Raw genomic sequence first — 26,690 nt, forward strand, 5'->3', positions numbered from 1 at the left:
GCTGAGGCAATTGTGATTAAATGACTTGCCCAGGGTCACACATCTAGGAAGTATTAAGTGTCTGAGACCAGATTTGAACTCAGGTTCTCCTGACTTCAGGCCTGGGGCTCTATCCACTGTGTCATCTAGCTGCCCCCTTACCTCCTACTCTTAATAATTATTGCAATAACTTTCTGCTCTAGATAATTTTCCTCTCCAGTCTTCCACATAGTTGCCAAAGTAGTATGTCTAAAGTATACAGGTCTGACCACATTACTTACTCAAAAAGTTCCAGGGACAGTCTATTGTCTCTAGGATAAAATATAAAGCTCTTAATTTCCATAATTTGTCTTTTGAACTGCATTTCCCATACTTTTTATTCATTCCATTCTCCACATTCTAGGCTACTTTTTGGTTCTCTTTCACTAGTGTTTCTTCTGATAACTTTTGTCCCGTCCTTCAAAATGCAGAATATACTCCTTCCTTATCTCTGTCTCTTAAAATCTCTAGCTGTCTAAGAAGTGTGAGCTTTTCCTGATCCTCTTCTCTTCACACCCCATATTACTCTCCATGTAATCTGTATATATTTTGTACTTATTTACATGTTGTTTCCTTCTGCATATTATACATTTTCTGAAGGTAGATACAGTTTCATTTTTATCTATGTATCCCCAGGGCCTGTCACAGTGCTATGCACATAATAGGTGCTGTTTAAATGCTTATTGATTGGTTTTGTTTTTTAAAACTCTTTTAAAGAGTTCACTGGACTAGGAGTGACCTAGACTCTAGCTTCACTTCTGTTCTTCTAAATGTGTGGTTCTGAATAAATTATTTAACCTCCATAGGCCTTTGTTTCTATATCTATAAAATTAACTTAATGACTTAATTGAACTTAATGACCTCTAAAATCGTTATGGATCTGTGAAGTCTGTGGTTAAATTGGCTTCAGAATTTAAATCTGCCTTACTCTTTTTATATTTACAGGTTCCAAAGGTGCTTCTTTTGCATGTTTTGAAGAAATGAATGGCAGAAGTGATAGATTTGGAAACTGTGGTGTTAAAAAAGATTCATTTAAACCCTGTCCATTTGAGTAAGTCTTTAAAAATAATGAAAAGGTGGTATTAGTGAACTTGGATTCCCATCAGGTTATGCTCTTGGACATCTTTCTCTGGACCTCTGGACCTTTGTTGATAAATGGTTATATTTGGTTAAAAGAGGATTGGCTTAAAGGGACTAAGAATGTTGAACTGGGGAAAGACAAAGAGCACCGGACAGCTGTTTTCAAATATTTGAAGATCTGTCATATGAAAGAGGAATTATATTGGTTCTCTTATGTCCCTGAGGGAAGACTCTGAAACAAGGACTAGAATTAATAAAGAGGCATATTTAATTAAACATGATTTTAGGAAAAACTTTAACAGTTATTGCTACCTAAAAATGAATAGGCTTTATTCAAAAGTAATGGAGTCTTCCTCCTTTTAGATCTTCAGCACAGGCTGGCTGGCTACTTTATTAATAGGTTATAGTAAGGATTCTTTTTTTGTGAATCTATTGGACAAGATAGGTGCTAAATCCCTTCCAATTTTCATAGTTTTTGATTTTTTGAAAATGAAGGGATTGGACTAGAATATCTTTTAAAGTCCTTTCTCTCTCTAATTTTGTAATCCATTGAGAAATACTTATTTTACTGAATAATGAAGACTATTGTCAGAATATCAATCATATGTAGGCAGATAAACCTAATGTATTCAATAAGTTGATATGTTATACTTAGTATTACCGTGTTTTTAATTTTTCTTTTTCTGTGGTATAATGTTCTAAATCAAATAGTATTTTTCTATTATCAGAGGCATCTTGTTTCCAAATACATGTGAATAATTATCAAATGTCCTCAAATCAAGAAGCATTTACTTAGTACCCACTATGTGCCAGATACTGTGCTAGCTAGCAACATATTTAACTGTCTTCTCTACCTTGTTTTTGTAGGGATCTCTTGTGTGGAAAATTAGTTTGTACTTGGCCAAAGCGAACATTGTTCTTCAAAAGTGATATATCTGTGATTTACACACGTGTTTATGATGATATATGTATATCCATTGCACAAAGGATTCCAGTGCGACCAGGGCAACGAGATTTTACATTTGTAAATGATGGTTCTCCATGTGGTCCTAAAATGGTAACTAAATATCTGGAAACATCATTCAATTTTTCAATTAGAATTCTACTATCATGCCATTTATAATTAGGAAGTATAATTGTTGTCTTTTTAGATCTTGAGATTTTTAAGTGTGTGTACCCTAGCCATGTAAACCTTTAAGAATCATTAGAAAGTAGGGGCAGTACATGTGTAAAAGGAAATCCTTGGCAGCAGATCTGTGAATAAAGTAAATCTGTCAGTGCTAAACATGTCTGATCACCCTATTGATGGAATTTTCTATGACCCTGCCTGTAAATCAATTACACTCTCTCTTATCTACTTGGCACCAACATTTTGATTCAGCATTTTAAGTAACTTTTTTTTTTTTTTCCTGAGACAATTGGGGTGAAGTAACTTGCCCAGGGTCACACAGCTCATTCAGATCTTCCTGACTTCAGGGCTAGTACTCTATCCACTGTGCTATCTAGCTGCCCCAACATTTAACTTTAATCTTAATTGCCTTTCTCTACCATCCTTTGACTCTTTCCCTTACATAAAAGCTTTTCCAGCATTAACTAAGATCATCTAATACTTTGGATTTGTATTCAAGTTTTCTACCTAATTCTGCCTCCCCCACCCTCCTCCCATAAGTAAGGAACAGCTATAGCTATTTTCAATTCTTTCCAGATCCCCTTCACTTATAGCTGAATGTTAAATTCATAGACTTAAGACTAGAAGGAACTTCAGAAGTCTTGTTACTTCATTTTTAAACATAAGGAAACTGAGTTCAGAAGGTGAAGTCATTTGCTTTAAATCACAAGTAGTAGGTGAGGGAGCTAGGATTAGAACTGCTGTTTTCCTATTCCAAATCCAAATCTTATTCCTTGTCAACTAGGCTAAAGTTTCTTAAACTGTAGGTCACAATACCATATGGGGTCACATAATTGAATGTGGGGGTCATGAAAACTTCAGCAATAGTAGATAGAAACTTTCTACATACAGCTACTAAAAATTCAAAATCATTGTCCACTAGGTAATTAGTCTTAAGTGCTCAGTTATCTGATTCAAGCATAGCTTTTAAGAGTTTCAGCCCTTTATATTATTACCACATCCAGTTGAACAGGTCCTAGGAAATGGGAATTTCTGAACTAGTAGAAAGTAGCAGGCTCACTGAAAATTTCAAATGCATTTCTACACCCAAATAAATTTGAGCTTCAAATTTTCTCCCTTCTTCCCACCTACTGAGAAGGCAAGCAGTGATCAAATATGCATGTGAAATCATGTAAAACATTTTTATATCAACCATATTTCTAAGAAAAGCAAGAAAAATAAAGAAATTGAGAAAATTATACTTCAGTTTGCACTCCATCAATTCTCTCCCTAGAAGTGAATAGCATTTTTTCATCATGAGTTTTTTGGAATTGTCTTGGATCATTACATTGACCATAATCACTATCATGACCATCTTTTTATTGAATTGAAATATGCCTCCATGAAATTTTCAGTCTTTGATCTTAGTTGTCTTCTGGAGCCAAGAGAAAAAAATCTAGTTCTGATGCAATATAATCTTCAAATATTTGCAGCTATGACATTGTAGTCTTTTCTAAATTTTGTCCACTAAAGATCCCTTAGTTAATCTTCATAAAACACAGTTTTGAGATTTTTAACTTATTATTTATGCCCTCTTCCAGACTTGTTCCATCTTTTCAATATCCCCCTAAAATATAATCTTTAGAACTTAATACTATGATCAGAGGAGAGAATATAGAGACCTCCTTTTTAATGGATTTTTACTTCTATTGTTGCAATGTAAGATCATATTAGCTTTTTTGGCTATCACATTATTTTGAGTTTACACTAAAGATTCCCATATTGCTTAATGTGACATATTGTCTAGCAATATTTCTGTCTACTTCTGCTTGGAAGTAGCTATTTGTCTGCTTTATGAGTAAGGAGCTAGAAGTCAGTGAATTTTAAAATTTTATCCTGGGATTGTGGGTTTTATTAGTGGCAAGGTTATGTTCTAATGATGATGTTATGAAATAATAATGGTTTGGATTAGTGTTATGTTGGAGATGCTTGTATAGATCTTTACCATTAATTTTTAATTTTTTATTTTTAGGTGTGTTCACACTTTACTTGTAGAGAAACTCGTTTTTTGATGAAAGATAGTTGTAATGCCACTGAAAAATGTCATGGAAGAGGAGTGAGTAACAGATTAACAGTAATTATTATTTAAAGTAACATGCTTTGGACAGCTGCTGTTATTTTGTTGGTTTTTTAGCTTTTATAAAGAAATATTTACCTCTAAGATATAACCACAAATATATGAACTTAACTCCTCCAATTTGTGGGAGGCATAATTTTTTCCTCCCTCCCTCCTCCCAAACACCACATTAGTCTCTGTGGAAGGAAAGGGAATCAAGTTCAGCTTGTCTCAAATCCTGCTCAGTTCTATTTCCAAGTCCCAAAACTCCTTTGGATCTGAGCTTTTCTGGGCTTCTCTGCGAGGCAGGCTGACTTCAGCAATATGTCTGCTATCCTATCTCTTTCAAGTTTGGTGTGGCTTGAACTCCTGAATTTTGTGTGTTTGGTAAATATCACTGTCTTATTCCTGTAGCTGAAGACAGGCACAGGAGAAACACAAAACATACCTAGGCCCATTTTTGGAAATGAGTAAAAAAAGGGACAGCTTGGAGGTGCTTACACTAATACTTTCCATTAAAAAGAATGAATTGGCAAAGGAGATAGAACCCAAGTATAGAAATTACTATGGGAATAGGGAATTCCATGGTTCATCTTCAGAGGAAGACAAAGAAGTAAAAAAAAAAAACTTCTATTCCAAAGAGTAATGTTAAATGCTACTTGCCCACAAGGCAAGTTAAAGAACAGAATTAAAAGCAAAAAAGTTAGCAGGAATAATGTGTTATATATCTATGTGTGTGTGTGTGTGTGTGTGTGTGTCTTCTCAATCTTTCTAGATCGATTTTTTTTTTTTTTTAAAACAACAGCTTTACCTTGTCTTTTAATAATTCCTGCTGCTCAAAATTGCTTTAAGGCAATATTTTATCTTGTTTCTGGGAGAATTTTAGAGATTCTAGTCTTTCCTATTTTATTGCACCTATCTTTTTTCATTGATAATTTGGTTCAGTTTTGCAGTGTGTATTCCTTTGATTTGCATCTTGAGTTTCTTTGCTATTCAGAACGCAATAATTTCATTCCTTTATGCAGTTTCTGCCTACTATTTATATTGTGAAGGCCACAAATTATTACTTCACAATTCTTATTTCCTTCCTGAGTCATTTCGGAACATAGTACTATGGTTCCATGTTTTCTTGGTAAGCTACAAAATCCTTTGTTTCTTTAAGTGATGATTTATTTTCCTTTATTATGCAGTATTTATTAAGATGTTTAGATTCATTTTTAAAAAATTTTCTTCTCTGTTGGTTTTTCTTCGGATCTTCAGCACTTCTTGGTGAGTTTCCTTCTTGTTGAAATCTTTTGTAATTTTAGTTATTTGTTCTTATATTTCCCTATCACTTAATTTCTTTCTCTTTTCCCTTTGTTGATAGATCCCCAGGGCTGATCCTTAAAGCTTTCTCAGCTTTCTCCCACAATGGGGCATTCACTTTTCACCAGTCTTTATCCTTTCTTGGAAGACGGAACTATCCCTTGTTAGATGCTAGTTTCCTTTTTGCCTGGTGGAGCCCTAAAATTCACTCCTGCCGCTAGGTTTTAAGTTCTTTTGATGAGCATTTCTATTGCACAGCTCATTGCTGCTCTAGGCAGAACATGCTTCTGCTTTCCTGTAGCACAACCATCTCTACAGAAGAGTTGGTATGTATACAAGGTTAAAATTGTGTTTTGTTGCAAATTGCCATAGAAAGGTGGTATTCTCCCTTAATAAGTATGAACATAATATAGGTTAGCCTATATGTTCATTCTTATTAAAGAAGAATAAGAATTTAAAATATTAGAAGTCTTGAGGGTATTAAGACAATGAATAATTGCAACATAGAGATTTACCTAATATGTGTATGCAAAGTAAGCACTTGGAAGTATCACTACTAGTTGAATATATTTGATCAAAGATTTGAAATTAAAAGAGGTGAATAGTTTTCCATTTTTGATGCCCTCCTTTTATATACTAAGACCTTGCTTGATCATAATTTTTTAAGATGAGGTTAATTAAATTTTTTAAGAATTGCTTTATATTTTAAGATCACTAATTGTGATGAATAATATGACATCTCCTTTTTCAAAAAAAATTTTAACATAATAACCAATTGTACTAATTTATTTCTTTTTTAGCGTTGCAATAATTTCAACTCCTGTCATTGTAATACTCATTACTCACCTCCAGATTGCAAGAGAATGGCTTTCTTGGCAGGAGGAAGTTATGAAGATGGGCATTTAGCAAGGCCTGGTTAGTATCTAACATACAATTTATGAACCAGATGTTTATATGTAGTGGTATAACTTAAAAGTTCTGGCACATAAAACCAAAATGTTTATATATTGGCAATACCCGCTTGTCATAAACTCCGAATATCTGAGGGACTAGTGGGAGACAGAAAAAGATCTCAAAGATTTTTTTTTTTTTTTTTTTTGCCAAGAGTCACACAACTAAGAAGTATTAAGCATCTGAGCTCAAATTTGAACTCAGATCCTCCTGACTTCAGAGCTGGTACTCTATGTACTTACTGCGCCACCTACCTATCCCTATCTCAAAGTCTTGAATTCAAATGTCAAGTTGACTCATCATACCTTTGTCACTTTGGACAAATCTATACCTCCTTTTCCTCATCTTTAATGGAGATAACATCTACACTATTTTTCTCGGAGAGTTGTTGTAAGTAAGCATCAAATAAGATACTATAAAAACACTTTGTAAGTCATGATACGTTCCATAAAACATCAGATATACTCTAAGAATTCTATAAGATTGTAAATTTTATACTATTCTGCACTGGTAGAGCAACTATTCTCTTAATCGCGAATTTTTTTATAGGAATGAAATCATAAGCCTATCAAGATCACAAGTTCTACACAGATGCCTTCTTGTGCTAGAAACTTAGTGGAATTCTTAGAGATTATTTCAGGAAAACAAGCTCTGGTGCATTCTGCTATAATCTATAGGAGCATAGAGTCCATCCAATATCAACTATCTCATATGTCAACTATCTCAGAGAGATAAAGGACCAATTGACTTAAGAGAAAGAGGTATCTAGGTGGTTCAACAAACATAGTGTTATCCCTGGAAACAGGAAGTTCTAAGTTCAAATCCAGCCTCAGACAATTACTAGCTAGCTCTATGTGATCTTTGGCAGGTCACTCATCTCCTGTTTGTCTAAAAAAAGTCCCTCTTGGATAACTGCTTTATTATGGCTGAAGGGTTCACATAGATCAGTGAAACTATGAGCTATGCCATGCAGAGTTATTTAAGACAGTTTTTGGTGGAGAGCTCTGATCACCTCCCTCCCAAACCCAGTTTGCTAAGAAAACCCCATTGGAAAAACAGTCCAGAGTCAGACATGACTGAACAATTGAACATCAATAGGAAAAAGCTAATCAATACAATACTGATCACTAAGTAATGAATATTTAGATTATGGAAACCTATGAAGCACATTAAAAAGAAAAAAAAATTTTCTTAGTCCTGTGATTCCTCCATTCTCTTTCCACAGTGTTGATGAGAAAGTGGAAGGACAAAAAGGGAATAGGTGATACAAAGAATTAGACCATTCTTATTCCACCTGCAAACATTAAGTCAACAGATGGTATTGATATTTGAACAATATTTGTTCAAATATCAATTAGCTTTTATAGTATTAGAGAAACTGATCATTAGAAAAAAACATTACAGTGAAATAGAAGAATATAGGTTCCTCTTGGGAAGATGAATACAGAAATTGGTAGAGTAGTTTTTATCATATGTCAAAGGACAAGAAAGATTGTCCCTTGAAAGACTGGTTACTTTGTCTTGTTGCATCCTCAAGATGGGTATAAGCAAATAGACCACTCTTAAAATAATTGCTTTTTATATACCAACATCTATTTTAAAGAAATTATATAAGCAATTTTAAAAGAATATAAATGAAATGTAAGCTCCTTGAAGGATTACCTTTTTTTTTTTTTTTTTTTGTATTTTGTATTTCCAGTCCTTAAACACTACTTTACATAGAATATGTATTTGTTAAGTTGAATATCCCTCAAACTGTCAACATTTACTTTAGTATCTAACTTATATTGAGAAGATGGACACAGAGAGGACCACAAAAACTATGCTGGAAATACAGTTTAGGATTAAGAATTGGAATATTCCAAAGCTTTGTAAACTACTAATAAGCCATATTCATTATGAATATTTTCTTCATGAAGAGTATGAAATCGTTGAATATGGTAAATCTATCAATAGTTATCTGCAGAGTGTTCATTGGGTTTCATAAAATATACTAGAAGCTGGAAGAAGAGCAAAAACACTGTTCCTGTCCCAAAAGACCTCACATTCTAAAGGAGGTGGGCTACATAAAAATATGCCTACAAATTAGAAGGAAATTTCAGAGTTAAGGGTCTTGCAGAGAGAATAGGGAAACCTCTTTGGAAGGTGTGATTTTGTCTGAGTACAGGGAGTACAAGAGAAAAAGAAAGGAGTAAGACCATTCGAAGCATGGAAGATGACCAGTGAAAAGGCACAGATTCTAAATATGTTGTCATTGTGCCATAAGTGGTACTTCATAGTTGTATCCTTAAAGAAGTATCTTGATAGATGGATTACTGCACATATTATGCATTCTGTAGTTATTTTAAATGGAATTTCATTTTCTTTCCCTAAGTGTAATTGACATGTGGAAATTCTAATGATTTATATGACTTTATTTTATGTCCTGCTATGTTTTTGTAGTCATAATTATCTGCAAAAAGCAACAATTTAACTTTTCCTTTGCCTATTCTTATTCCTCAATTTTTTTCTTGAATTTTTGCAAGAGCTGACATTTTTAAAGCACTATTTTAATAATGATAATGACAATGTTTGTCCTTGATTTACTGATATGATCATATTTGGTGACCCTTGGTTTTAGATATTTGCCATTACAAAGGAGTGTTCTATTTACTTGTTGGTGTACTTGAAATGGAAATTTATGTTGTAATACATTAAATTTTTTCTTCATCTATTGACATACTCATGAATTTGATTTTTTTATGAACATAGTTATATTGAATAAGCACTGAAGTTTTGGTATAAATCCTACCTGGCCAAATCTATAGTTGTTTTTTTCCCCATGTCTGTGTGTGTGTGTGTGTGTGTAGCTTTAAGACATTTATTGTATTTAAGACATTTTTTGTATCTACATTTGTTTGAAATATTCTTCTATAGCATTCTTTCTCTGACTTATCTCTGATCTTGTATCAAAATTGTATTTTCATCAAGTGGGAACTTGATATGAACTTTTATTTTCCCTTTTTTGGCATGTAGTTTATTTATAATGAGTATAATTTTCTTTGTTGTATAGAAATCACATCTATATCTAGTGTTAGGGCTTATTTAAGAGGTAATCTAGGGGCAGCTAGGTGGTGCAGTGGATAGAGCACCAGTCCTGAATTCAGGAGGACCCGAGTTCAAATCTGATCTCAGACACTTAACACTTCCTAGTAGTGTGACCCTGGGCAAGTCACTTAACCCCAGCCTTGGGGGGGGGGGGAAGAGTTAATCTATAACTTATTCAGTTTCTTTTTTTGAGGTTAAATTATTTATTGTTCTTTTAATCTGCTCATTTTCTGTTTTTGTAGACATTCATTTTGCTTGAATTACCAATTTTTGCATGTAATTAAAAAGAATATTTAACAATAATTTCCTTTATTTCATCTCAATTTGATGTGATTTCCCTTTTAAAATGCTAATGATTTATTTTATTTTTTGAATAGCTCATTTATTTTTGTCAATTTAATGTATTTTTTTGGTGAGGCAGATGGGAGTGGGGAGGGAGTGACTTGCCAACGTCACAGTTAAGTGTCAAGTTTCTGAGGCCTGATTTGAACTCAGGTCCTCTCAGCTGACTGCTGGGCTGGTACTATTCAGTGTATTTTCCTTACAGTTTTGTTAATGTCCTTTTGTTTATAAAATTTCTATTTTATTATTTAGTTAGGTTTTTAAAATATTTTTTTTCCCTTCATATTCACAGTTTTCATGTTAGAGAAGGTGTAATGTAGAATGGTTCTGCCTGTTTGTGGGGTTCTTGGACGCAGGAGCACAAAGATATGCAATGGAGTGTGGGTGTGAGTCCAAGGAGAGATAAATTCCTCCTCTTCTTAGCTAAGGAAAGGAAGAATTTAGGATCCCAAGGAGCTCTAGGTTTACCCCCATTTGGAAACTGTATAGATTAATTATAAATTCTGGAACCAGAAGGGTTTCCATTTTGTAGGTGAGGAAACTGACACTTAAGAGTTTGATGGTGTATGCTTAAAATTATACAGCAAACCAGTGGTAAAGTTGGGTCAGGGAACTCAGATTTCCTGACCCCCCCAGTCCAATCCAGAATTTTTACTGTCCTGTCAACTAAATTTCAAAAATCAAATCTTTAAGTCAATACAACAGGTGTAGGCACATGCTCAATTCATTGATCTTTCTTTCTTTCTTTCTTTCTTTTTTTTTTAAGTGTTTTGAGATATAAAATTACCACCAGGACTGCTTTGGCTTTATAAGATTTTATATTGTCTAGTTATTGTCATTTCTAATGTAATTTACTATTGTTTCTATATAATTTTCCTTTGGCCCATGAACTTTTCATAGGTACCTATTTTAAAATTAATTATAGCATTTTCTTCAAAAAGCCTTTTGAGTATAATTTTATTATATCTATTATATAATATTATATATATATCAATAAAGGATGCTTTTAATATTTTTTTATTTTCTGTATGTATGCATTATTAATGCCATAATATAAAGTCAGTTTTTTTTTAATTTAAAAGAAATACATTAAGGTTTTCAGGTAATCTAGGTTTATTGATGATTCCTGTAAATTAACTTTCTATTAAGATTTTTACACCATATCATCTATTGCATGCATATCTAGTAGTAATATTATTTCATTGTATATGATGCATTTAATCAGTGTAGTTTTTTTGTGTAGGTTGTTGAGACTGATGATTCAAATTCATCAAGGGCAGATGAGTCATCTTTAAGTTATCTCCACAAATACAGGAATGAATTAAGTTGGCCTCATTTGCTTTGCTTTAACTTTAAAGTTAAAGAATGGAGCCATTGTTTGGGACTTTTATTCTATCTCCTTATTAAATGAAGATTTTAATTATCCTTTTTTGATAGACATGAATATCCATTTTTTATTGATTACTAACTTGATTTGAAGGATGACTTGAGTAAGCCAACTTATTATTGACTTGAGCTTTATCTAGAGATCTATTTAGACCTATAAAATAAGGAGAGACAAACTGCTAAAAACAAAATATCAATAAAAATGAGCAAGCAAAGGAGATAGAACCCAACCAGAGACAGCTTACTATGAAGAGAGATAAGTTCTGGATTCATATTCAGAAGATAGTAAAGTAAAAAAGCCACTCTTGTATCAATGAGAAATATCAAATGATGAGTAACCAAAAGCTCTCGGAAGATAAAGGGTTTAAAAATCAAATAAGAGAGATAGAGGGAAAATTGGAGGAGGGGGAAGAACCAAGAAAATTATGATTATGAAGAAAGTCAATGAAGTTGAAAAAGAGACTTAAAAACTTAAGAAAACTAGAATTGGGCCAGGAGAAATGAATTATAAGACATAAGAAGTAGTGTTGAGGAGAGACAATAGTATGAGAACTGTTGGACTGCCTGAAAGTTACAGCTAAAAAAGAATCTTGATATGATATTAAAAGAAATTATTAAGGAAAATTTTATTGAAGAACAAGTAATAAATTGCAGAGGTGAATGTTGAAAACTATCTTTGCATATATTTTGAAAACAAAAAGCTATTTAAAGAAAAGAATAGAACAATAATCCACTGATTAGCACTTGAAAGAGATCCTAGAATGAAAACTTAAAGGATAGCTAAATTTCAAAGTTCCCAGTTTAAGTAGAAAACAGCAACAAGGAAAAAAAGCCAATTTAAATACTACAGAGTCATAATCAATTCTATATAGAAAATCTAGGAGTTTTGATACTAAAAGACCATAGGTGTTGGAACATTATTTTTCAAAAGAGCTAAGGTTATTACTAAAAATAACTTAACCAGCAAAGTTCAGTATAATCTTGAATGAAAAGAAATAGATGTTTAATGAACGAAAAAACTTTGGGGTATTTGTGACAAAAATACTAGAATTTAATGGAAAATTTGATATATAACATTCTAGAGAGAAATATAAAATAAACATTAAAGATCAATTATTGTAATGCCAGAGAAACTCAGGCAAGAGAAGAGATTAGAGAGTTTTTTAATATTTTGTTTGGATTTCTGAAAGAAATTTTCTGGGACCAAAGGATCCATTTGGGTCCCAGGGCTGATATCTCAAGGCATTCAGCAGCAGCAGCAGCAGGAGCAGCAGCAGCAAGGAATGTGAGTTTCCAATAAAATAGATGTTTCCATAGGTTAGGATAGACAAAGGCAGAGGTGGAGTCTGAGCATTGGTAAATGGCGGGAATTTCCAGGCAGGAACCATCAATTTGGTTCTATCAGGTTGGGGGTAGGACCATAAATTCTTGATAATTTAGGAGGATTTAGGAGGCAGAATGTCTAAACTCCCCCTTATCCTGAGAGTACACATTTACAGTTTATAATCTTAGAGTAAACTAGCCCTAAGTTTATATCAATCCTAATGGTCAGGGGTGGGGTTGCAACCAGGGTGATTGAGGCAGAACAATTCAAGGAACTGAGGCACAACAATTTAGGGAAACTGAGACAGGACAACTAGGAAAACTGAGACAGGACAACTAGGAAAACTGAGGCAGGACAATAAAAGGAAACTGTGGCACCACATTCCACACTCTCTTCTGAATATTCAAATCATTGAATTACCTTCCCCTAGCTACCTGGAAGGTCTTAGCCCCATAATTTTGACCAACTCTATGTGAAGCAAATATGCTAAAGTAAAACTAGATGCAAAGACTTATGGCAAGGAAAAATCTTTCCCTGACAACTTCAGAGTTAACAGCAGTACAAAAGTTCCCGTTGCAAGTGTATCAGGTCCTCTGCAGTTCTGGAGCATTTCAGCCAGAGAATCCAGTTTGAGATGGACAGTTCAATGTGAGTTAGGTGGTCTGCAATCATTTGTGCATTTAACTCAGCCTCTGCTTAGAGAGCAGCAGAGCTCAAGATAGTCAGGCTGCCTATTCAGAGGGGAAACCCTCTCCAGGGGAGAAGAGTGAGGCTTGGAGTAGCTCCAACTGTCCCCCCCCCCCCAGAGTAACAGACAGGGCTGCTACTAGGATACAGAAAGGATCCAGATTTCTGAGTAGAGTTATCAGAATATGCAGTTAAACCACCAAGGCAAGCAAACCCCGAGCTTTTAGAGGCCTTATCTCAAAACTGCAATGTCCTTTGATAATACTGAAATACTAAAGAATTGGGATTACAAGTCTGGAGACTGCCAAGTCCTAAGGTGCTTGATGCTTGGAGATTAATCAGAAAATTGTCCCCAAAACAGTCTGCCAGGGCAATTCCAGCAGAATAAGGGATTTCAAAGCTAAAGCATAATCAGCAATCACAGTCCAATAGGGTTTAAATAATTAACCAAGCAGAGAAAAAAAAAAAAAAAAAAAAAAGGGAAAAAAGACTGATAGAAGGGCTTTCGAGGATTAGGGACACAAAGACAGGTGGGGCAGAAGTGCCTGAGGCAAAGTGAACAGAAAACTAGGGGTTCCCATTCTTTCAGGTATTTTGAGAAAAATCCACCACTTTCCCTAATTACCCATCTCTTCCTCCCTGTTTGTTTTTACTAAAAGGAATCATCCAAGGAAGAGTAAACAAATTGTCAAGTAACCATCCCACATATAAATCTGGAGAGTGAATTAAAGTTTCCTATACAAAGCAGATTAGTACAATCCTAAAGATCCCTCAAATAATTTGTATGTTCTGAAGTGAACCTAGTGACCAAGTAGATAATGCAGATACATATTATAAACTTCCCTAACAGCAACAGTTATCCAATTTTAACAATTTCCATACCAAATCTTAAAACACACAGTAATAGTTAGAATTTTAACAATAATTCATCAACCACTTTAAGTTCCCCATATCAAAGTCCATCAGGGCCAGGGGGTGAAGTCTCTCATTCAAAAACTGCTTCCTGCTGAGATGGGCAGAGCTGAAATCCTAATCCTAATCCCAGGAGGGGATGGGTGTGGCATGCTTTCATAGGATCTTGAGTAAAGAGGGGGAAAACATATGCATCTTAAAAGAGTATAAAATCTTATAAATTTAAAAAGACACAAGAGGGCATGGGGACAGGTTAAGGGAGACTTTTAGAAGGGTGTATAAGGTTAAGATTTAGGAGAGGGAGAACAGAGTAGATTAGGGAAGGACTTGGGCAGACAAAAACAAAGTAGGTAGTTTTCTGATGAAGAAATCAAAATTTATAGTCATGTAAAATGTTTTAAATCATTATTGATTAGAAAATTGCAAATTTAAAACAACTTTGATGTGTCAATTTATAACTTTAAAATTGGTAAAAATGATAAAAAGGGAAAGTGACAAATACTAGAGCACAAATATGGAAAAATTGGGATTAATTCAGTGTTGGTAGAACTGTAAACTAACCCAACCATTCTGAAGAACAATTTGGAATTATGTCCAAAGAATTATAAAACTGTCTATACTCTTTGACTTAACAATACCAAAATAATTTTTCCCCAAAATGATTAGGGGAAAAGGAAAATAACCTATGCATTCTAAAATACTTATAGCAGCTCTCTTTGTGATTGCAAAGAACTGGAAATTGTGGGGATTTCCATGAGATGAGGAATGACTAAACAAGTTGTTGTATATGATTGTGATGGAATACTGCTATGCTATAAGAAATCATGAACTTGATGATCTTAGAAAAACATGGTAAGATTTGCATGAATGATGAAGAATGAAATGAGTAGAACTATGTAAAATACAGTAAAGTAAAATTAATATTGTTTTAAAAACAATTTTGAGAAGCCAAGTAAATAATCAAATTACAAAATTACAAAAATTCAAATTGCTACAAAGAATCTACTGCATCCAAAGAAAAACTGGCAAATAGAAATACACAATAATGTATAGTATGGTTATACATATTTGTGTCTAATATTATCCATCTGTATGTCAAAGGGGTGAAAAGGGGAGGGGAAAGAAAATTACAAAATAATTGTTATATATTTAAAAAGAAAAGCAAATTTTACATAATAAATTTGTGGTTTCATGTGAATCTTTATTTTTTCTATTCAACTTTATTATGGAAAATCTTGCTTTATAACAACAAAACCAGAATTAGCCAAATGGAAAAAAGAGCTAAAAGAGCTATAAAAGCTCCCTGAAGAAAATAATTAAAAAATTTTTACTAAAGCTTTTTTATTTTCAAAATATATACATGGATAATATTCAACATTCACTCTTGCAAAATCTTGTGTACTAAACTTTTTCCCTTCTTTCCCCCCACCTCTCCCCTAAATGGCAAGTAATCCATTGTATGTTATACATGCTAAACATTTTTCTATACATATTTCCACAAATAAGCTGTACAAGAAAAAATCAGATAAAAAAGGAAAATGAGGAAAAAGGAGAAAGAAAACAAACTGTAAGCAAACAACAATAAAGAGAGTGAAAATGCTGTGTTGTGATCCACACTCAGTCCCCACAGTCCTCCCTCTGATTGTAGATGGCTCTCTCTAGTCTCTCCAGACCTCTCTGAAATCATCCTGCTGTTTGTTTCTTATAGAACAATATATTCCATAACATTCATATACCACAGTTTATTCAGCCATTCTCTGATGGGCATCCACAGTTTCCAGTAAGAAAATAATTTCTTAAAAATTAGAATTGACCAAGTGGAAGCTAATGACTTTACGAGATATCAAAAAACAAAAAACAAACAAACCAAACCAAACCAAAACAAACAAACAAACAAACAAACAAACAAAAAAAAAAAAACCCAAAAAGTTAAAAGAATGAAAGAAAATAGAAGAAAATGTGAAATATTTCATTGGAAAAAAATACTTACCAGAAAAATAGATCAAAGAGATATAATTTAAGAATTACTGAAACTACTCAAAAGTCATGATCAAATATAGTCTAGACATTATATTTTAAGAAAGCATCAAAGAAAATTGCCCTGCTATTCTAGAACCTGAGGGAAAATAGAAATAAAAAGAATCTATAATCACCTTCTGAAAAAAAATTTTCAAATCTCCTAAGAACATTATAGCCAAATTTCAAAGCTCCTAGATCAAATGAAAATACTTCAATAGTAAGAATTCAAATAGTGTAGAACCACAGTCAAACTCACACAACATTCAGTAGTGTGCCTGGTATATGATACTCTAAAAGGCAAAAAAGGTATGACTACAATGAAGTATAATTTACCAAGCAAAACTGATTATAATTCATTTTAGGAAAATGGATAGTTAATTAAATATAAGATTTTTCAAACCCTCCAGTTGAAAAGATCAGGGCTGAATAAAATTTGGCTTTCAAAAACAAGACTCAAGAGAAGCATAAAAAGGTAAACATGAAAGATAAATCATCATGATTCAATAAGGTTAAGCTGTTTATATTCCTGTATCAGAAAATATTTTAATGTCTAAAAACTTTATCAATATTATGGCTTAAAAACAAATGATGATGAAACAATATCTGTACTCAACATCTATGTGTCAAATGTCATAGCATCTAAATTTATAAAGGAAAAATTAAATAAGTTATAAGAGGAAAATAGATTATACTCTTGGGGGGTAGTTCAACATTCTCTCAGTATTAGAGAATTCTAATCATAAAATAAGTTAGAATTGAAGGATATGAATATAATTTTTAAAAAGTTAGGTATGATAGACATTTGGAGATAACTGAATAGGAATAAAAGAAGCATACATTTTTATCAGCTATATATGACATGGTGCCTCCACAAAAAATGACCATGTATTATTGGATAAAAACCTCACAAAAATTCAGAAAGGCAAAAATATGTATCATTTCCAGAGTATATTACAATAAAAAAATTACATTCAGGATAGGGCCATGGAAATGTAGGTTAAAAATGAAACCTAACTTATCTAATTCTAAAAAATGAGTTGGTCAAAAATCAAAGAAACAAATAATTTCAATAATGAGGACGACCACAATGAGATAACATACCAAAATTTATGGGATCTAGTCAGAGCAGTATTTAGGGGAATATATGTTCAAATGCAAAGAAATAGACAAAGAGAAGATCAATGAATTGGGCATGCAATAAAAAAAAAAAAAAAAAAAAAACTAGAAAATAAGCATTAAAAATCCTCAAATGCCAAATTAGAAATCCTGAAAATTAAAAGAGAAATTAATAGAATTTAAATAAAACCATTGAACTGATAAAACTAGTACTTGGTTTTACTTTAAAAAAATTAAAATATATTAACTAGCAGTTAATTTGATTAAAAAACTAGAAAAATTGAGACAAAACACACACATATATGGGTATAAAGTACTTCTAAATTAACAAGGGGGAGGGAATAGGATATGGGGAGTATAGAAGAGTATATAGATTAATGGGAATGGGATAGGTATGCAGATTAATGGAAATGGGATAAAGGAAGAGAAAAGGTGGAGGGGGAGGATAAGGGGAAAAATCCTGCAGGGGATGGGTGTGGGGGAAAGGATGTAAGTTAAGTAATAGTAATGCAAGGTAGTGAATAGAAGTAGAACAGTTAACAGGGATAGAAAATGAGATTCATGTAAACATAATGATTAGGAGTAGAATTTATTAGAGAAAAAGAAGGGGTAGTAATCATTGATCTCAGAGTTAAAGTTTAAAATAGATTGACTTAAAAGAGAAAAGCAGGAAAACTATACTCTGTGTCAACCATATCAATATTGTTATAGACTTTAAAACAACTAGATAGTATAAAGTTGGAATATTGTGAGGTGTAGGAAATTATGAATTGGCAGATTTAGAAAAATATGGAAAAAACTTGTATTTAATAAGGTTAATGTTCTGCACCTTCAGTGGAATAGAGGATAAACAAGCATAGTAGTCTTGTTAGGGAAATTCCTCTCTCCCGGATTTACCACAGTGTCTACAAGCCATGTCAGCTTGGGCAGGGCAGGCCCAATAGGTAAAAAGGGGCTTGGACCCTGAGGCAGAAAGTTGTATTTTACAAGAGTTATAGGAATTGTTAATAGGTTCCTTGAAGTAGTGAGGAGGGTATCCTTTTGCTACATCTCCTCCTTGGGTGCATCATTGCACACGCTTCCCTTACCTATGGCAGTGCTGAGTGGGCTGGGCACAGGTAATCTGGGAAGAGAGGAAGCATAAATAGACAGCTCTGAGCAGAACTCACCCTCTTGCTTCCTGCTCCACCCATTGAGAGGATGACTGAATAAAGACAGTTTGCACCTCCCAATTGGCTCATCTCCATGTGTTCATCCGGGTAGGCTCTGAAAACTGGAATGTGTGGCCCTGGCAAAGTCTGTTCCATTTAGGGAGAAGTGTGCTTGGACAGTCTGGCATATAAATTTATATGAATGCATATATGTATATGATTGTAGATATCTATGCATATGTATGTAAATTGTCAGTATGTATATATGTATATATATGTAAATGTATGTATGTGAGCTTACATATAACAAAAGTAACCCTACAGAGATGCAAATAAAAGATGAACAGTTCTGAATATAATGTATAGTATATATTACACATGCTTTCTGCAAATGAAATTTATTGTTTTATATTTTGAATCCTCATGTTTTACTGTGCACATAACAATTTTTAAAAAAATTTATATTTATCTTAAACAAATACATTAAAACCCCCAGAAAATAGCAAGTAAGTAAAAAAGGGTGAATTCACCATCATTGTAGAGAAAATTAAAACAATAATTACGATCCATTTTTTTTTTTTTAGCTGAACCTGTATATCAATAAATAACACAATCTTAAGTGAAATGAATTTACAGGAAAGTTGTATGATGCAAAAGAAATCTTCATAAACCATTAACATGTATATGTTTTATCAACAAAACTCAGAAGGAATAGATAACAGGAGAAATACTATTCAGAAAGTACAAAATAACTCGGGAGATTGTATGCTGGAACATACATAAGAATTATATGAACACAACTGCAAAACACACTTCCTATATAATAGATTAAATACAGAATATTTGGAAGTAAATGAATACAGCAACTTAACATTTGATAAACCCCCCTATCTAAGCTATTGGGCAAAAGTGAATTATCTGAAAACTTGGAAAGCAATTTGGCAGAACTAGGCACAGAGCAATGTCTTGTACAACAAACCAAGATAGGATCAAGATGGAAACATGATTTAGGGGTTATTGTTTGGTGCCCCTTATAATTGAAGAAGACCGAAAATGACATCATTCTTGTTGAGGTCAAGGTACAGTGTATCTGACTGTGGCCAATTACACCAACACAAATTCAAAAGTTCACAGGTAGCCATGACTTCAAGAGGTATCAGGAAATATTAAAACAAAATTCAATGATTTTTAAAAATTGAAAAATGTAAGATCTCATTAGCCAAAAAAATGACTTGGAAAATAGCAGAGGGAAAATTTAGGGATCATGGAATACCTGACAGTCATAACAATAACACAAAGAACCACATTATATTTAAATAAAAAAAGAAAAACCTTAGAACTAGAGGACAAAGTAGAAATATAATCCATTGACCAAACATTAAAATGTAAAATCTCAGAAACGGCCAAAATTCAGAGTTTTCAGGACAAGGAAAATTATCTTGCAAGCAGTTAGGAGGAATTAAAAGTGTTGAGGGAGCCACATTGAGGATGATGCATGAATGGAGAGTTGGAAATACAGTATTTCAGAAGGCAGATTTTAGGCTTCTTATTCAAATCCACCATGCCCAGCTTTCCTTTATCATCTAACTTTAAAAGCCAGACATTGCAAGGGGACATCTGACTTCAGTATGCTATCCAGATTTGCTATCACTTTTCTTTGAAGGAACAAGTGTCTTAATTTCAAGGCTGCAGTTGCCATCTGTAGTGATCTCTGAGCTCCAAAATATATGATCTGACATTGCTTTCAATTCTTCTCCCTCTATTTGATGTGATGGGACCTGTTGTCAAGATCTTTTGATGTTAAACTGCAAGACAGCTTTTACTCTTTTTTCTTTCACCCTTATTGAGAGACTTTCTCTTTCTTTCTCTCTCTCCACTTTCTGCTATCAGAGTAGTCTCATCAATATATCTGAGATATTTTTCTCAGCAACCTTGAATTCTACCTTTTGATTCAGTCTGGCATTTTGCTTCATACTTCATCTTTGGCTATAAAGTATATGATCAATCTGATTTTTGGGTTTATAATCAATGGGTTATTTTGATAACTTTATTGCGTTCTTCTGCTTCATTTCTTGTGGGATTTTTATATTTGTTTTCTCTTTTTATTTATTTAGTATTTTATTTTCTCCAGTTACATATAAAAACATTTTTTAACATTCATTTAAAAAATTTTGAGTTATAGATTGTTTTCCTTCACCCCTCCCCAATTGAGAATGCAAACAATTTTATTATAGGTTATACTGTGTAGTCATGTAAACCATTAACATAATATTCATGTGGTAAAAGAAAATATAGACAAAAAACCTCTCAAGAAAAGTGAAGTAAAAAAAATAGTGTGATTTATTTATACATTAAGATAACCATTAGTTCTTTTTTTGGCTGTGGACAGCTAAATAGCAGTTTTCCTAAGTCCTTTAGAGTTGTCTTGGATCATTGTATTGCTAAGAGTAGTTATTCACAGCAGACAATATTCTAATATTATTATTTTGTACACAGTACATTTTATTTTTATCAGCTCATGGAAATTTTTCTAGGTTTTTCTAAGAGCATCCTACTCATCATTTCTTATAGCACAATTGTATTCCATCATAATCACATAGCACAATTTACTCAGTCATTCACCAGTTGATGGATATCCCTTCAATTTCCAATTATTTGTCCTGAGAGAAGTATATTTTGTACATAATAATTCCTTTTCTTTTTTATGTCTCTTTTAGGATACAGATCTAATGGTGGTATTGCTAGATCAAAGGGTATGCATGATTTTATGCTCCTTTGGGCATAGCTCCAAACTGCTCTACAAAATGATTGAATCAGTTCACAACTCCATCAATGACTTATTTTCCACACATCCCCTCCACCATGTATCATTTTCCTTTTTTGTCCTATTAACCAATCTAATGGGTATACGATAATATTTTAGAATTTTAAAAAATATTTATTTCTTCAATAACAAGTTAGAACATTTTTATATGGCTTTAAAACATAGCTATATATTACCCCATCTGAAAACTGTTCTTAACTTTTGATCATTTATCAAATGGGGAATAGCTCTTATTTTTATAAATTTGACTCCATTTTTTATATGTTTGAGAAATAAGACCTTTATCAGAGAAAATTAAAATTTTTTTCACAATTACACTTGCTAAGCAGAACCAGGAAAACATTGTACATAGCAACAAGATTGTGTGATGAGCAACTATTATCAGCAATTCAGTCATCCAAGGCAATCCCAATAAACTCTGGGTGGAAGACGTCATCTATAACCATCCAGAGAGAGAACTAAGGAGACTTAATATGGATCAACCCAAACTATTTTTACCTTCTTTTTCTCATGGTTTTTTTCTTTTGTTCTGGTTTTTCTCTTCCAATGTGGACTTATGGAAATGTATAAAAAATGAATATACAAGTATAACCTAAAAAAAGCTAAATTTTAAAAAAGAAAATATTGTAGTTACCTCTGTTTATTCTGTTCTTTCTCCTTTCACCTGTCTCTTCTCAAGAGTTTTACTTCTGACTACTCCCTCCTCCAGTCAGCCCTCCCTTCTATCACCCCCCCTCCCTTTCTCATATCCCTTTCCGTTCCTACTTTCCTCTAGGGTAAGAATGCTTCCTAAACCCAATTGAATGTGTATATCATTCCTTTGGGCCAGTTCTGATGAGAATAAGGTTGATTCACAGCTCTTTAACCTCTCTCTTCCTTTTCATTGAAAAAGCTTTTTCTTGCCTCTTTTATGTGTGATAATTTACCCCATTCTACTTCTCCATTTCCCTTTCTCCCAGTACATTTCTTTTCTCCTTAATTTTTTTTTAGGTATCATCTTTTCACTTGTGCCCTCTGTGTATGTATGTGTGTGTGTATGTATATAAGTATATTCTTTCTAACTGCCCTAATAATGAGTTACAAGTTATCATCACTGAATATAAACAGTTGAACCTTACTAAGTTTCTTATGATTTCTCTTTCCTGTTTATTGTTTTATACATTTTTAGCCCTGTACCCATCAGGTTGCTTTTCTGCTGATTGATCATGTTGGAGCACTGAATTTTTAAAGACTCTCTGGGTGTAACAGTGGTTGCCATCAAGCTCCAAGTGTTTTTTGTCTGGGGTCCTGGAGCTGAGCCCTGCCTCTTGTAATGATGACATAGGGAGTGGGCAAAACTGCTTCATGGGCAGTATTGATGGTGTCATTGTCCCACTCATTCCTCTTCCTCCTCCCAACCATAAAGCCCGAGTACTTTAATTTAATGTACTTAATTCCTTTTCTGGCCAACATGGTACTTCAGATATTTAACTCTTTTCTCAACCAAATGGCCATGCCTTGCAGATCTCCTAGAACAGTAACAAGCAAAATAAATCAGTAAAATGCCCTGGGTGCTGTACTCTCCTGGGCTATAGGCACCAACTCTCTGCTTGATTTTCTTCTCATACTTCCTTGCCTGGCTGCCCAAGTTAAAATCTTCCCTAGTTTTAAAACTTGTGGTATTCCTTAAAACCAGTTTTAACCCATTGTATTCAGTTAGTTCTTCCACTAACTTCCACCTCTCTGGCTCTAATTTCCTTCCCTTAAATAGCCAAGGAAACATGCCCTTCTGAGCACTTGAGAACTCATTGATCTACTTCTGAGTTACTAACAAACTTTGCTTCTCTGTTAACTTAACTAAGCATACTTCATACTTCCCTGGGGAGAAAGGTTCATTTCTCTGTTCTATTGGGAAAGAAACAGGTCTCTGTAAAGTAACCTTTTGTTTTTTCTTTGACTCAGCCTGTAGGCAGAATTCTTGTACTTTTAGTTCTAACTGCTTAAGCAATTCCCACATATCCTCCTGATTTTTTTTCCTTGCTGAGCTGTACTCAATGAGCATGGGAGTAGACATCTCTGAACCCAGGAGTAAGCCCCTGCTCCTACTCGGTGGGTCACTCTATTCTTTTATGGATTCTGAGTAGTTGTGTTTCCACATATACAGTTATAAAATTTAGCCTTCAATAATTAGTTGCACAATTTATATTCATATGACATTGTTGATCTTTTTTCTTTTTCTAGATAAAGTCACTACTCGAAGCTATATTGCTGCTCGAAAGAACTGGCTTATTCTAGGCTTCTACATTTCTCTACCATTTCTCATCATCACTATCATTATTATTATAAAATGGAATAAAGTGAAAGAATTATGCAATATAGAAGAAATGCAAAGTGAAGGGTAAATTAATTTTGTACACTTTATTTTTAAAATAAAAATTAAGAAAAATTCCCAACTTTGCACTTGGAGCATCCCAATATATTGCTGAGTAATATTATAAAGTAAACATATAAAGAGAATGTGTGTGTAAAATATTACATAAAAAAGAACATATTTTTGCCTTCAGACAACTTGTTATTCTAGCTGGTAAGATATGATTCAAATATAATCACTCTAGAGAGTGACGTAGTTTTTTAGCTTTCCTCTATCTCATGGGAGATAAAGAGTTCTGGCCCACTCTATGGCAGGGAACTATGATGGCTAAGAATAATTTGTGATATGTATCTCAGAATCATAACTCGTCCCTGTTAATGGTGTCTGGGAATAAATAGACATGAAAAAAAAGGAAAGAATAGAAATCTTGGCAGAGACTGAGGGAGATAAGGTAATACAATAAACTTCACTTGGGAAATTGCCTGGGAGGTTTAGGTTTTTCATTTCAGCAGATATTTCTATCTTCAGACTAAAATTAATTTTCAAAATATTCTAGTTGTCCTAGAGATTGTAAGACACAATGATTTTGTACTGCCTTGGTAAAGACAAAAAAAGGCAATCCACCACTATTTTAAGGACTAGCTATTTATGTCAAGGAGACTTTTTGTCTAGTATTTGTACATTTTGATTAGCATCTTCTCTCCCTTGTAGGTATAGAGTTAGGTGGAAATTAAACAGCATTCTCAGTCTAATTCAGTCTAAATGAATGAATTCTAGTCTAACTCTTTTTTCCCCTTATATTTCAAGATACTGTGAAAAGATTACCAAATTTCCTCTAGATCAACTCTTATTAGTATAATAATATTGTGAGAGCAGTGACATGCAAATGATAACATGCTAAAAGATCAAGTAAACCAAAGGAATTCTAAGCCAGAAGCAATCACAGGAGAGAGGGTATTAGAGTTAGTCTATGCTTTTGCCATTCTCAATTCTGATTTTAATTATTTTTATAGTGCTTTTTATATGTTGGCAGTTGTAATAACAGATAAGCAACAGGGCATAATGATAGAAGTCTGGCTTTGAAATTAAGTACAGGATTTAATAATAATAATAATTATTATTAATTATCATTACTTAAGTACAGACCTGCCTCTGACACATCCTAGCTCTGCTAAATTGGGCCAATCACTTAGCCTCTCAATGTCCTGTGCAACTCTCTAAAACTATAATTACAGGTCATTTGTCGATCTGCATCCATGGAAGGAGTTTCCCTACTAGGAATTTTCCTTATTCAGTCATTCTAATTTTGTCTGACTCTTTATGACACCATTTGGGGTTTTCTTGGCAAAGATACTGGAGAGGCTTGCCATTTCTTTCTTCAGTGCATTTCACAGATGAAGAATTGAGGCAAGTCACTTGCTCTGGGCCACACAACTAGTAAGGGTCTGAGGCTTAATTGGAATTTGGTTTTCTTGATTTAGATCTCACAAGCTATATATTAAACCACCTAGCTGCCTATTTTTCCCACACCAAGGAATTCATAGATTTAGATCAAAAACAAACTTCTGTTTCAAACTATAAATTATTGCTATGGGTACAAAAGCATTCAATCTAATTTGCTTCTGTTGTGAATAGGAGGAAATAAAATTGGGGATAGGAGGGAGGTATTGTGTGCTATGTTTTTTTCTAGTTTTGGCTACTATAAATTTGTTTCACCAATCCTAAGACAGTCACAGTAAAGTGTCCCAATAGTATGCTTCTCATCTTAGTAAATGGTCCACCATTTAAAGACAATCAGGCTTTCTAAAAGGGAAAAAAGCTTTTAAACAAATTTAAACATGACATATGCTATGAGAAGACAGGTATAAAGGAAAAGTGGGTATCAGGTATTTGCAATTGTCTAAATTGTGTTTAAGAATGATAGTTTCTAAAATTTTGCTTTAAACAACAACTTAATTCCTCAGGATTCAGTATTTTCTTAATTTTAAAATCCATCCTTTTTTCCCCCCTCTTAAAACAGATCTGTATCAGGGGAAAGCAGCATGTCATACAGTACAAGGTGAGGTTTGTGTTTTCTGCTGGACAAGAACTAAGAATCATTATATTGATTTCTCATTTTCCATTCATTCTTCAACCCTTTACATATGATTGCCAGCTACACCATTGTACTAAGACATCTCTTGCAATAATCACCAATAGTCTTTTAATTGCTGTCTGGTAGCCTTTTCATCCTTGACATTTCTGCAACATTTAGTACTTTTGTTTATGATCACTGTATCGGGGTCATGTCACAACACCTTACCTTAGAGATCTCTAATTTATAGATTAAATAAAATTACTGTATTCTAGCATTTAAGGTCAGACTTTCCATAGTCTTTCTTCCAGCCTTATTCTTTCAGTCTTTATATAACTTCCTGTCACCAATTGTATATTATAGTCAAATTGGATTATTAGCTCTTAGATGAAATTGACATTACGACTGTCTCTGTATTTATAAAGGCCATCTCCTCTACTTAGGAATCTGTTTTCTTATCATCATTCACACTATCCTCTTTCTTTAGGTTTCACCTTCTCTTTGAAATCTTGGCTGATATTCTTTCCCCCTCCTCTGAATCCTACCTAAAAGTACTTTCTTTCTCAGGTTTTCTTTTTTATATTAATTTTATCAAATTGTTCTAGTGTATTTTATCTGGATCTCTCCTTTGTTCCCATCACACTCTATCTTTAAACTTGGTATGCATTTCACATTCACCCTATTAGACCATACATTTCTTGAGACCAGAGTCTATGAAGTATTATAATCTTATCTATTCCAGCACTTAGTACAACAGGTACAAAATAAAATGTTGTTATATTCAAAGAAATTGTTTTTAAAATTTACTTTTGTTTTCTTTTTCAGTTCTATAATGTATTT

General features: G+C 33.3%; 1 protein-coding gene across 8 annotated transcripts in view; it reads left to right on the forward strand.

Annotated features, from left to right (window-relative positions):
* LOC141554907 (disintegrin and metalloproteinase domain-containing protein 18-like) overlaps positions 1 to 26,690 on the forward strand; it is an 81,756-nt gene that overhangs the window by 53,785 nt on the left and 1,281 nt on the right. For 6 of the 8 annotated variants that reach the window (XM_074287303.1, XM_074287304.1, XM_074287306.1 and 3 more), the window contains 6 exons: positions 964 to 1,069; positions 1,966 to 2,155; positions 4,239 to 4,322; positions 6,428 to 6,542; positions 23,647 to 23,803; positions 25,797 to 25,835. In XM_074287303.1, the coding sequence (XP_074143404.1) occupies positions 964 to 1,069; positions 1,966 to 2,155; positions 4,239 to 4,322; positions 6,428 to 6,542; positions 23,647 to 23,803; positions 25,797 to 25,835 (691 nt within the window). Of the gene's footprint in view, positions 1 to 963; positions 1,070 to 1,965; positions 2,156 to 4,238; positions 4,323 to 6,427; positions 6,543 to 23,646; positions 23,804 to 25,796; positions 26,641 to 26,690 lie in introns of those variants that run through there. The other 2 variants (XM_074287310.1, XM_074287305.1) reach the window with 2 other exon arrangements.

The sequence above is a fragment of the Sminthopsis crassicaudata genome, chromosome 2 (genome assembly GCF_048593235.1).
Source record: "Sminthopsis crassicaudata isolate SCR6 chromosome 2, ASM4859323v1, whole genome shotgun sequence".
NCBI lineage: Eukaryota > Metazoa > Chordata > Mammalia > Dasyuromorphia > Dasyuridae > Sminthopsis > Sminthopsis crassicaudata.